The 13,518-nt window shown below is 46.7% G+C and overlaps 1 protein-coding gene across 2 annotated transcripts; it reads left to right on the forward strand.

The window, feature by feature from the left end:
* Positions 1 to 1,194: 1,194 nt before the first annotated feature.
* On the forward strand, positions 1,195 to 12,990 carry LOC138772668 (sporozoite surface protein 2-like). Of its 2 annotated transcripts, XR_011359792.1 has the most exons (6): positions 1,203 to 1,279; positions 3,393 to 3,966; positions 4,207 to 4,385; positions 4,949 to 5,050; positions 10,590 to 10,689; positions 12,846 to 12,990. XR_011359792.1 is itself a non-coding variant. In XM_069953226.1 (5 exons), the coding sequence occupies exons 2-5, from the start codon at positions 3,918 to 3,920 to the stop codon at positions 12,903 to 12,905; spliced, it is 390 nt and encodes a 129-aa protein (XP_069809327.1). In that variant the 5' UTR covers positions 1,195 to 1,279; positions 3,393 to 3,917; the 3' UTR covers positions 12,906 to 12,990. The 2 variants fall into 2 exon arrangements, 1 of the variants encoding a protein (XP_069809327.1); XM_069953226.1 differs by lacking the exon at positions 10,590 to 10,689 and having other exon boundaries at positions 1,195 to 1,279.
* The last annotated feature ends 528 nt before the right edge of the window (positions 12,991 to 13,518 follow it).

Consider the following 13,518-nt stretch of genomic DNA (forward strand, 5'->3'; position numbering starts at 1 on the left):
GGCCCTGGGGACTACCAGCAAGTGCCGTGGACTCCAGATCAATCGTTGAGACCCAAAGGGCCATTCTTAAAATAAGTTCAGTTTCCTTTTGCAACAATTTAGTCTCACGGTTGCCCCCTTCCGATCCTTGCTTTACCTGCAGTAAAACCATGAAACAAATGTCAGCTGTATCACTATTGTGAAATGTACGCATATGGGCAATAGATCGCGGGCATCCCTTGCCTGTACGTATAGAGCGGACGTGCTCAGCAAAGCGTTTGTACATGGGACGTATTGTTTTACCCAAATAGTAATATCCGCAAAAAGTGCAAATCACTGCATACACCACAAATGCTGTACGGCATGTAATAAAATCCTTCACAATCCATGTGTGGCCACCTAATCTCACTCTCTTTACATCATTTAGTTGATCACAATGATGGCAGTGTTGGCATTTATAATTGCCACTTATCTCATTTCTTCTACCTAACCACATAGATTTTTTCTCATAGTTATCTCTAAACCTGCCTCTCACCAATTCATCCCTAAGGTTCTTACATCTACGAAATGCTACTGGGGGACGTTGAGCAGTTACCTTAGTTAGTGCCGGTTCACCCTCTAGTAGGCGCCAATGTTTAAAAATAGTTGATCTAATTAGCGCATCCATGGGGGAATGTCTAAATGTGAACACAAACCTAGAGGGAGTCTCACCACTTTTTTCTCTGTGTTGTCTCAGTAACCCTCTATGTGACAGGCTGCGGGCTTTAGAGTGTGCAGTATTAATAGTTTCAGGGGGATAGCCTCGTTCGAGTAACCGTTGTGCCAATTTGTCTGCTTGAACCTCAAACAACGCATCCGTGTTATTAATCCCGCGCAGCCGTATAAATTGACCATACGGTACCGCACGCTTAATATGAACAGGATGATAACTCTGATAGTTTAGAAGCATGTTTGTTGCCGTAGGTTTGCGGTACCCACTGACCTGCAGTTGATTCTCCACTATTTCAAGCTGAACATCCAGAAAGTGTAATTTATTACCCCCAAATTCCAAGGTGAATGTCATGTTGAATTCATTCTAATTCATTCATTCATTCTGTAAGCCTGATATTCATCCGCTATCCGCGTGTTGCCATGTGAAGGAATAAAGTTTGTTCACTATTTGCTACAATCTGGTGAGTGCCTCCACTGTCTTCTTCGCTGGACTGTCTATTATGCGGGAGTGCACCATCTGTAGCAGCAGGTCTCGGTGACGGGACTCCGATTATCTCCTGCTCTGAAGCCCTGTAAAGGTAGTGCCGAGGTACATCTGAAATGGACTGATTACTTCTCTGTGTAGATTCCTTAGTGTAAACACACGTATAGGCTCTTCTGTGTATATGCAGCTTCCATATTTTCTGTGTATGTGCACCACCCATATTATATTATGCCCCTTGGTAAAGTTCCACTATAATAGGTCTCTCTGTACAGCTTCCATATAGTATTAGATACCTCTGTGCAGCCTCTATATAGTAATAGGCGCTTCTTTGCATACGCCATATAGCAGATAACCCCTTTATGCAGCGCTCAAGCAGTACATGGCCCCCTCTGTGCATTCTCTATATAGTAATAGGCCCCTCTGTGCATTCCCCATATAGTAGATGGTCCCCCTTCAAGCAGCCCGCTATACAGTAGATGGCCCCCTTTGTGCAGTCCCCATATAGCAGATTGCCCTCTCTGTGCAACCTCCTATATAGTATATGGCCCCCTCTGTGCTTCCCCTATATAGCTTCTTCAGTGCAGCTCCTATATACTATTAGATCCCCCTGTGCAGCCTGTATATAGTAGCAGGCACCTATGTGCATGCCCCATATAGAATATTTCTATGTGGGGCATGCACATATGTGTATCCCCCCATACAGTAGAAGGCCCCCTCTGTGCATTCTCTATATGGCAATGGGCCCCTATGTGCATCCCCCATATAGTAGATGGCCCCCTTTGTGCAATCCCATATATAGTATATGCCCCCCTCTATAGAACCCACTCACGTACTCCTTAGCAGTCCCGGGTCACCGGTGTCAGAGAAGATGAGCTTCATTTCTGTTGGATTGAGTTGCAGGCGCACCCGTGTGTGCCCGCATCCCAATTCACCGACAATGGAGAGTGCAGCCGGAGCCACACTCTACATTATGTGAACTGATATGTCTGTGTGGCCGCTATTCAATGAATAGCGGCCGCACATAACTGATGTCTTTGAGCACTATGGGTGAATATGCCTGTTAATTATTGCCTTGATAAGTAAGTGCAGGACAGTATCCTAAAGCAAAGGAACTAATCCGCATAGAGCAAAGAGCCTACGTACTCTGTATCGCAACGCAGGTGACACCGAGACACCCTCGGACACTTCGCTCAACTCAGGTAACTAGGACTGGGGCTTGTGTCACCCTGATAGGACGGGTAACTCGACACTGCAGGGAAAAAGGTGGTAGAGTGACAAGGGTCGAAACACGGGCACAAGTATTCTTCTTTCGAGTATTCTCTTCAAGTATTCTTCTTTTTCTAAAGTTCCGGCAGAGCACAGTACTACATTGGGCTGGGACTCTCATGACCTACTCCTCTCCACTCCTCTGAACTCTCTCTACTCTTCTCAGCATGCAACCAAGTCAGCACTGCTACACTACTCTACTCTACCTCAACAACTCTCACTACAGATCTGGTGAAGTCAAGTTTGTATCAGTCACATATGATTCATCTGTATTCTAGAAGATTTATCAGTAAAGAAAGAGTTTATTTATTCTACTGGGACTCATCTCCCCTCTGTGGGTGGCGGTACCGACAGTCCATGTGCGTCATAACTCCGGACCACTGTGATAAGCTCCCAAGGAACCCATCACAACCCGCCAGGTCACCGACCATTGGGGAAAAGTATAGCCAGCCACAAAAAACTAAAAGCAGGTGTGCTTCCATATGTGTGAGCTGAGTCAGCACTAGCGTTACGACAACCTACCACCTGGCTCAGCTATACTCCACCGACCAACCACCACGGCAGTGGAGTCACATAGTACCATCTAGCAAGTGCTACGAAGCGGCTCCACCACACTATCACTGTATATACTGTCCAATATTGTTTCTATATAGTGCCCATATAGTGGTACAGTGCAGTTATATGAAATGATTTACAAGGGGCATCTTCTAGGGCAGATGGCGGAATCCCACAAAAACACAGAGAAATGCAACATCTCACCACAAGTTGGGGGGGGGGGGCTGCTTTTAGTGATTTTCATATCTGTATTGTGTCTGTATCTTGCCATTGCGGTGAGCTGGTGCATTTCTCTGTGTTTTTGTGTGTTTGCAATTTCAGCCATAGCAATGTGCTCCTGCCTATAAATAGTGTCCTAGTAGAGCTGACCAAATTTGTCCTTTTTTCTGTGTTTCAGATGGTGGAATCCACCTGTACATAGAATGGAGTCTATGGCACAGGCCGAGATGGGTTCCGTAGTGTGCACGCACCCTTACACTTTTTTGCTGAGAGTACTATACTCACTACCATCGAAAACTTGAATATATCATTTTTCTCCCTAGTGTCACCCCATTCAGCTCCCCCCTTGCTGCACCAGTTCCATTTCCGTGGTGATTCCATTACTTTCTGAGGTTTTCAGGTGCACCCCTCTGCCGAATAGGAGGTCCCGGAATACAGTATACTGTCTGTAATTTGTAGATTATATAACGTGAAATCAAAACCGGCACTAAGACAAACACCGGATGAGGAATATTGTCTCTAGAGATCATCTGATTAATTGCAGCAAACGCCTTGAAGCTTCAGGTTAGGATTTCAGTGTCCTTTATTCCTTGCCAAGTCACCAACCTGCGCTGTATCCTGGCTGTATATATATATATACGGCGGCATCACCCGGTGCAGGGTATGTGCGGCTGAGCTGAGGTTATATCCACTCATCTCCACCATGAAGGCCATCACCATTCTCCTCCTTGGGGTCTTCTCCAGCTTCTTTGGTGAGTGTCTCCATTATTGTTTGGAGCCCCTTCTACTACATTGCCAGTCACCAAGAACTTAGTTATCCAGGGATATCATTTCCATTTCACTGCATGGTTATCATTCTGGGATTACTACTGCAGTCATATTAGTTGTAAGCCTATTTTCCAAGATACAGATATGACCATGCTAGAACAGTAAGGATTCTACATATGATATCATGACCTGAGATTTCTGATGCTTTATTTTCTATTTTGCAGATGTTGCTCAGGGAAGCCCCCTCCCCGGTGATGACCACAATGTCCATGGAGAACCCACCAACCCTGGAGAATCCACCAACCCTGGAGAACCCACCAACCCTGGAGAACCCACCAACCCTGGAGAACCCACCAACCATGGAGAACCTACCAACCCTGAAGAACCCACCAGCCATGGAAATGTAAGTGCCTATACTTTATACAGGAATCTCTGTCCTATTATTAGCCATCATGGCAGGGGGGAGTGATACCGCAAGCTGAGGTCCCCAGTTACGTAGATGGCACACAGCTACAATTTCCTCACGTAGTGGGAAAATCCTGTCCCTATAGAGATGTACAGTATACAGCAGGTTATGGGACCACAAAAATCCTGTCTCACTAATTTTATTATCTTTCATCGCCCATTGATGGCTTAGATATAATGAGTGACGTTACTTCTCTAGTCTGATCATCCTTAGAGGTTGTAATCTTCAGTTCCTTTGTTCACTAATGGTGTAACCGTGTCCATGGCGCCCCCTACCATCATTTACAACCAACACGGGAAGACGTCACCCAGCTCTCCCCCCAGTCCTGGGATGATGCTAGTGAGATCTATTGTGCTCATCACCTTATACACCAGTGGTGATGGGAGGACGATATAATATCCCAATACATTCTGCTAAATGACTCAGCATTGTTCCCTGGATGTAAGGACATTGTGTGTAGTGACTATCAGTGATGGTGGATATTATATGTATCTATACAGGATGGACCAGTTTCCCCTCAAGTCGAAATTCCTATCCTTCCCCGTGCCAAATGGTTTCCAGCGCGTCCATTTCCTGTGGAAATATCTGAACTTTTAAATGAAGTAAGATCCGAATATTTGTTTGGAAATATTATATAATACAATTGTTACAAACAATTAATAATTATTCCAGTAAAATATAAAGAGGCTAGAAAAGAGCAGCTTAAGGGCTAGCATGGTGGTCTAGCATAGTGGGCAGGAGTCAGCTTACAGTGTTAACTAAGGGAAATATGGAATCTGCAAGTCCTTCCCGTGTTCTCATATGGTATCAGGAATAGCGAACCGGGTTCGAGTCAATCCGAACTTGAACGTTTGGCATTTGATAAGCGGTGGCTGCTGAACTTGGATAAAGCTCTAAGGTTGTCTGGAAAACATGGATACAGCCAATGACTATATCCATGTTTTCCACATAGCCTTAGGGCTTTATCTAAGTTCAGCAGCCACCGCTAATCAAATGCCGAAAGTTCGGGTTCGGATCGACTCGAGCATGCTCCAGGTTCACTCATTTCTAATCAGGAACAGTTATGGTCAGTCTCCATGTATACATTCTCTATTGTAGTCCTATTTGACATGGCTCCTGGAGGAGAAGGAGGTCCTTAGCAATAGCCGGGCAAGCCTAAGAGGCGCTGTATCCACTCTGAAATATACTCACCTCTCCCTGTTCCTGCACTCCTATGCACTAGTCTAGTCAGTCTGGAAAGACTGCTCTAGGGTCTTCATAAAGGGGGAGACTGGTCTGGGTGATGTATTAAAGAGCAATCTAACATAGGTTGTGGTTTAGCTAATGGTTTCTGATCAAGGATTTGTATTAGTTTATGGAAAATGGTCTGGAGTGTAAGGGTGTGTTCACACAACGGAATCTGGGTGAATAACCTGCTGCGGATTCCGCTTCAGGCCCGACTCACGTCCGCGGTCATTTCTGTCTGTCCCATAGACTCCATTCTATAGTTGGTTGGATTCTGCTGTACACCCAAAGTGACATGTCAATTATTTTGGCGGAAGGCGGAATCCGCTCGACCATAGAATGGAGTCTATGGCACAGGAGGAGATGCACGCGAGCGGGGGTGAGTGGCGGAATCCACGTCGGGCTATCTGCCCGGATTTCGTAGTGTACACATACCCTGAGTGGTCTGGGACCTATTAATTTTGGGAACTGTTAAGGTGCAAGGATTAATTTAGCAGCCTGGGGTCTGTATTAGTTTATGGGCAAATAGGTGAATAGAATCCACAGGTCCATTGAAGTAAAATAATCCAAACTTTATTGAGGCATACAAAACCTTTAAAATGGCATTAAAATCACACCGACGTGTTTCGGGGAGACCCCCATAATCATATAATACATCCTTTTATATGCGACTATCAATAGCGCCATACAGGGGCGTAGCTAAAGGCTGATGGGCCCTGGTGCAAAATGTTAGCTTGGGGCCCCCCCATCTCACCCGAAAAGGCAAAGTCCTATCTAACGTTATATCCAATTACTCTTATGTGCCACCATGTTCTAATGCCCTGTCACTGCCTCCACCTCATGTACTGCACTACTGCCCCCTATAATTAATGGACTGTACTGTGTCATTGTCTAATCATTGTATTCCAATCATTGACTCTCCAGCTGAAAAACTACAACTCTCATCATAAATTGCCAGTTGGAAACGATGGGGGTTGTAGTGCTGCAACCTGAAGAGCCACATGCTGCAAAACTACAACTCCCATTATAAACTGTCAGCAGGGCACGATGAAGTTTGAACTTCTGCAACCTGGAGTAGTCATCTGATATCACCTGCAGTCCTATGTAACACCACAGATAACGCAGTGATATCTCTGAGTACAGATAATGTAGTAGATGTCCCCTGCAGTCCTATGTAACACCAAAGATAACACAGTGATATCTCTGAGTACAGATCAAGTAGTAGATGTCCCCTGCAGTCCTATGTAACACCAAAGATAACACAGTGATACCTCTGAGTACAGAAAATGTAGATGTCACCTGCAGTCCTATGTAACACCACAGATAACACAGTGATATCTCTGAGTACAGATAATGTAGTAGTCACCTGCAGTCCTATGTAACAGCACAGATAACACAGTGATATCTCTGAGTACAGATAATGTAGTAGCTGTCACCTCGGGGCGCCCCTACTAAATGATGTTCTACAAAATAAGAAAACCGTCATACAGTGACTCACAGGTGACGTCTTCTTTGATCTGAGGCGTCACTTTCCCTTTTCCTCTCCATCTGGCCCAGTCCGCCATTAATGATTCCTTCCAGATATGTTTCATCTTTTCAGAACCTGCGAGACAAACAATTTAGGCTCCGCACATTTCTAGCAGCTTCCTTCCCTTTCTCCCTCCTGTAACTGCGCTGTGTGGGATGCCCCCTGTATGTAGGATCCCCTGCTGTGCCCCCTGTATGTAGGATCCCCTGCTGTGCCCCCTGTATGTAGGATCCCCTGCTGTGCCCCCTGTATGTAGGATCCCCTGCTGTGCCCCCTGTATGTAGGATTCCCTGCTGTGCCCCCTGTATGTAGGATTCCCTGCTGTGCCCCCATGAGCTAATAATGGCCCCAGAGGTACCCCCATGAGCTAATAATGGCCCCAGAGGTGTCCCCATATACTAATAATGCCCCCAGAGGTGCCCCCATATACTAATAATGCCCCCAGAGGTGCCCACATGAGCTAATAATGCCCCCAGAGGTGGCCCCCATGAGCTAATAATGCCCCCAGAGGTGCCCCCCATGAACTAATAATGCCCCAGAGGTGGCCCCCATGAACTAATAATGCCCCCAGAGGTGCCCCCCATATACTAATAATGCCCCCAGAGGTTCCCCCATATACTAATAATGCCCCCAGAGGTGCCCCCCATGAACTAATAATGCCCCCAGAGGTGCCCCCATGCACTAATAATGCCCCTAGAGGTTCCTCCATATACTAATAATGCCCCCAGAGGTGCCCCCATGAACTAATAATGCCCCCAGAGGTACCCCCATGAACTAATAATGCCCCCAGAGGTGCCCCCATGCACTAATAATGCCCCCAGAGGTGCCCCCATATACTAATAATGCCCCCAGAGGTGCCCCCATATACTAATAATGCCCCAAAGGTGCCCCCATATACTAATAATGCCCCCAGAGGTGCCCCCATATACTAATAATGTCCCCAGAGGTGCCCCCATATACTAATAATGCCCCCAGAGGTGCCCCCATATACTAATAATGCCCCCAGAGGTGCCCCCATATACTAATAATGCCCCCCAGAAGTGCCACCATATACTAATAATGCCCCCAGAGGTGCCCCCATATACTAATAATGCCCCCAGAGGTGCCCCCATGCACTAATAATGCCCCCAGAGGTGCCCCCAAATACTAATAATGCCCCCCAGAGGTGCCCCCACATACTAATAATGCCCCCAGAGGTGCCCCCATATACTAATAATGCCCCCAGAGGTGCCCCCATACACTAATAATGCCCCCAGAGGTGCCCCCATATACTAATAATGCCCTCAGAGGTGCCCCCATGAACTAATAATGCCCCCAGAGGTGCCCCTAAAAAAAACAAACATCTTACTCACCTAATCCACGCTGTACAGGCAGCAACTCTTCCTCCTCTTCGGGCTCCATCTTGCGAGCCGCAGGGACGGGACTTCCGGCAGGCGTGATGACGTCACATCATCACGCCTGCCAGAGAGGTCACGTCCCGGCCTCCCATAGGCTGCTGGTATGAAGTGCCGGCAGCCTATGGGAGAGAATACAGGAGGAGGACGCTGATAGGTCCTGCTCCTGTATTCTGATCGCTTTAATGTTCCGCCCGCTCACTGTGCTCACTGTGCGGGCGGAACATCAAAGCGATCTGTGCATCCCAAGAAGCTGCGCGGCCGCAGCTTCTCGGGATGCTCAGAGACAAGTGGCAAGGGGGCCGTGCGGGCCCCCCTAGCGTAGGGGCCCGGTCGCCATGGCGACCCCTGCGACCCCTATAGCTACGCCACTGGCGCCATACAAAGGAATAGCAATTGCATCACATGGTCAGCAAAAGTTTACAATTGTTAGCCCAATACCGGCAATGTGCAAATGTTAGGAGAATACAATTGCAGGTTAAATCCATAGTAGTGTGAATGATTGCCTAAAGTAGTATGTCCCACTTGACATTGCATCAGTGTATGTGTATAACTACCATGTTTCCCCGAAAATAAGGCATCCTCCTTAAATAAGACACCCCAAGTAATCTACCAAGTGGCCCAAAGTAAGACACCCCCTGAAAATAAGGCACCCCCCACCCTGAAAGTAAGGCTGTCCACAACTACCCGCTGCTCATCCCCTCCTTCCCCATGATTGTTCTGATCCACTCACCCCTTTCCCTCCCATGCCCCTCCATCTCCCTCTGTTCACCCCGCCTTTTCTTTCCTGTGCTGCTCACCCCTCCGTCTCCCTCCCGTGCCGCTCACCCCTCTGTCTCCCTCCCGTGGCGCTCACCCCTCCATCTTCCTCCCTCCTGTGCCGCTCACCCCTCCTTCTCCCTCCCGTGCCCCTCAAAAACGGGGGCATCTATGAGGATGGGGGGAAAGAGGGAACCATCTATGAGGATGGGGGGGAAGAGGCAGGCATCTATGAGGGTGGGGGGAAAGAGGGGCCATCTATGAGGGTGGGGTGAAAGAGGGGCCATCTAAGAGGGTGGGGGTAAAGAGGGGGGCATCTATGAGGGTGGGGGGTAAGGAGACTATCTATGTGGGTGGGGGGAAAGAGGGGGCCATCTATGAGGGTGGGGGGAAAGAGGGGGCCATCAATGAGGGTGGGGGGAAAGAGGGGGCCATCTATGAGGGTGGGGGGAAAGGGGACCATCTATGAGGGTGGGGGGGAAAGAGGGGGCCATCTATGAGGGTGGGGGGGGGAAGAGGGGGCCATCTATGAGGGTGGGGGGGGGGGAGAGGGGCCATCTATGAGGGTGGGGGGGGAGTGGGGACTATCTATAAGGGGGGGGGGGGAGTGGGGACCATCTATAAGGGACGGGGGGAGTGGGGACCATCTATAAGGGAGGGGGGGAGTGGGGGCCATTTATAAGGGAGGGGGGAGAGGAGGCCATCTATAAGGGAGGGGGGAGAGGAGGCCATCTATAAGGGAGGGGGGAGAGGAGGCCATCTATAAGGGAGGGGGGAGAGGAGGCCATCTATAAGGGAGGGGGGAGAGGAGGCCATCTATAAGGGAGGGGGAGAGGAGGCCATCTATAAGGGAGGGGGGAGAGGAGGCCATCTATAAAGGAGGGGGGAGAGGGGGCCATCCATAAGGGAGGGTGAGGAGAGAGGGGGCCATCTATAAGGGAGGGGGTAGAGGGGGCCATCTATATGGAGGGGGGAGAGGAGGCCATCTATAAGGGAGGGTGGGGGGAGAGGGGGCCATCTATAAGGAGGGCAACATGGGGGGAGAGGGGCCATCTATTTGGGGGGGGCAACATAGGGGGAGAAGGAATACACAGAGGGGGGCATATATTATTAGGGGGTGACATAGAGTCAGGGCTACCCACTAAATGAGGGTGTAAAGGGGACAGTACAGATGTGCAGTGTGTATATAGATGAGGATGGTGTCAGTGTGAGGAGCCTAATATGTCTGTCTGGCAGATTCTGTGGATTCGTGGCTCGGAGAAGTTCTCATAACGGCCCAGGACGGATGGAGAAGAAGATGAAAAGGAAAGAACTCTGATCAGAAAAGACGTCCCCTGTGAGTCACCTGATATAACTGCACTGTAATGTATATGGTGTATAGAGCCTGTGTAGAGCTGGGGCCACCTCTATATGACTGGATGAGGTGATTTAGTGTACTGGATTTGGTCAGTAACAATATGGTGGTGATGGTATTGGTTGTGGTGTGGCGGTAATGTTTCCTTCCTATATACTGGTATTACTGGTAATATTGGTCTCAGTATACAGGATTTGGTCGGTAACAGTATGGCGATAATATGTACGGTGATAATACTTTCTCTTCCAATATACTGGAGTTATTGGTAATATCTGTCTTGGTGTGTGTGTGTGTGTGTGTGTGTATATATATATATATATATATATATATATATATATATATATATATATATACACACCAATAGCATCACTTGGTCGTGAAAGGAGGGGGGGGGCAAGTTGGCCTCTCGCACCAGGGCCCAGGAGACATTAGCTACGCCCCTGGGAGTATTCAATTGCAAGTTAAATGCATAGTAGTGGGAATGGTTACCTAAAGTAGCATGTCCCACTTGGTATTGTATCAGCTTATGTGTATCCATGCTTCTTTAGGTAACCATTCACACTACTATACATTTAACCTGCAATTGTATTCTCCTACCTTTTGCATACTGCTGGTATGGGGTTAATATTGTGAACTTTTGCTGATCATGTGACACAATTACCCCTCCCTACTGGGCGGTCCTTTTGAATGGCGCCATTGATAGTGGCATATAAAATGATGTTACTTTGCCATGCATATGGGGGTCTCCCCAAACGCGTCAGTGTGAATTTAATGTCATTTGAAGATCTTATGAAGATATGCTGTAATAAAGTTTGGATCGTTTTACTTCACTGGAGCTGTGGATTCTATTCATCTATTTGTTCATTAATCCTCGGGAGACGGCCCAACGTTAAGTACCACGCGATACGTACAGGGAATCACCATACAGCCTGGGGCAGCCTGTATGGGTGAGCTGACAGGCTATACTTGATTGTGATTAGTTTATGGGGTCTTGTCTGGGGCCTGTATTAGTTTATTTGATCTGGGGTCTGTATTAGTTTGGGGGTGTTGTCTGGGGTCTGTATTAGTTTATCAGGCCTGGTTTGAGGTCTGTATTATTTTATGGGGTCTGGTCTGGGGTCTGTATTAGTTTTTGGGGCCTGGTCTGGGGTCCGTATTAGTTAAGAGGATATGTTGGGGGTCTGTTTTCACTTTATGCGATTGGGTCTGGAGTCTGTATTAGTTTTGGGGTCTTGTCTGGCTTCTGTATTAATTTATGGGGTCTGTTTTAGTTTATCAGGCCTGGTTTGTGATCTGTATTAGTTTATGGAGTGTGGTCTGGGGTCTGTTTTCAGTTTATGGGACTGCATCTGGGGTCTGTATTAGTTTAGGGATCTTGTCTGTATTAGTTTTGGGGTCTGTTCTTATCTCTGTATTAGTTTAGGGGTCTTGTCTGGCGTCTGTATTAATTTGTGAGGTCTGTTTTAGTTTATCAAGCCTGGTTTGGGATCTGTATTAGTTTATGGAGTGTGGTCTGGGGTCTGTATTAGTTAAAAGGATCTGATTGGAGCTCTGTTTTCAGTTTATGGGACTGCATCTGGGGTCTGTATTAGTTTAGGGGTTCTGGTCTGGGGTCTGTATTTCTTTTGAGGTGTGATAAAGTGACCAAGCCTATTTGGCCATTATTAGGCAAGCAGTTTTCTATTTTTTTGTCATCATAGCTATATGAAGGCTTGTTTTTTGTGGGATTAGTTGTATGTTGTAATGGTTCTTTTTTGGGGTTCATATTACTTACTATAACATATTATTATTTTATTCATTTGTATGATTACAGCAAAACCAAATACCAAGTGGTTATTTTTTTTAATTCTTTTTTTCCTATATGCTTTTTTGTTTTTTACATTTTTTGAGGAGACGGAGTAAAAAATAGCTTCATTCTTTTTTTATAGCATTGACCATGCGGGATACATAATGACATTGCTATGTAGTTTGGGTCGTTACAGACATGGTGTCATGGGAGGTTTCCCTGGTTAGTGCGGGGAGCCAGCTGTCACACTGACAACCAAGCTAATAGGCTGCTGCCATAAAAAAGGTAGTGACCCTATGTGACTGCTGTATAGACAGTAAGTGACCTCTTTATCTTTATTTTTATCTTCCAGACCCCACAATGGCTTCCTGACCAGGACAGGCCGAGTCCTCCGGATGGATTTCCCCTCTGATGATTTATTTCCTCTTTTTTCCTGACCCATCATATTCTCTCTCCATGATTTCCCTTCCCTCCATGTCTCACAATCAATAAAGTAGCAGAGATCAGCACATTGTGTTCTGTGGTGACTTGATTCTTCTTCTTTTGCCATTTTTTAGGCTCCTGTATACTATTAGGCTCTTCTGTGTTTATGCAGCATTTTGTATTATGCCGCTCGGTAAAGCTCCATTATAATAGGTCTTTCTGTGCAGCTTACATATAGTATTAGATCCCTCTGTGCAGTATCTATATAGTAATAGGTCCTTCTGTACATAATATATATATATATGGTACGGCCATCACCAGAGCTGTACAGAGCAACATGAAAACGTCCCAGGAAATGTGAGTTTAACCCTATAGCCCCTGAAGATGTTTGGTAACAGGAAACGCGTTGGGATGAAGAATATGTGATGTGATCAGGACCCAAACAAAAGAAAAAAAGGGAAGTAACCTCTTCACTTCTTTTTGTGAAAAATATTATCTATGAAAATAGACGCAATAGTCTGAATACTCACAAAACAAAAATAGTGCAAAAAATTAAGGGACATAAAAGATACAAGTAATAAACACTGTACACAAAAATACAT

This window comes from Dendropsophus ebraccatus, chromosome 14 (genome assembly GCF_027789765.1).
Source record: "Dendropsophus ebraccatus isolate aDenEbr1 chromosome 14, aDenEbr1.pat, whole genome shotgun sequence".
In the NCBI taxonomy this organism is placed as follows: domain Eukaryota; kingdom Metazoa; phylum Chordata; class Amphibia; order Anura; family Hylidae; genus Dendropsophus; species Dendropsophus ebraccatus.

Excerpts from the sequence above, each read along its gene's own strand:
- LOC138772668 (XM_069953226.1), top strand. The coding sequence starts at position 3,918 with ATGAAGGCCATCACCATTCTCCTCCTTGGGGTCTTCTCCAGCTTCTTT. Across the intron at positions 3,967-4,206 it reads GGTCTTCTCCAGCTTCTTTG|ATGTTGCTCAGGGAAGCCCC; the intron begins GTGAGTGTCTCC and ends TCTATTTTGCAG. Across the intron at positions 4,386-4,948 it reads AACCCACCAGCCATGGAAAT|GATGGACCAGTTTCCCCTCA; the intron begins GTAAGTGCCTAT and ends GTATCTATACAG.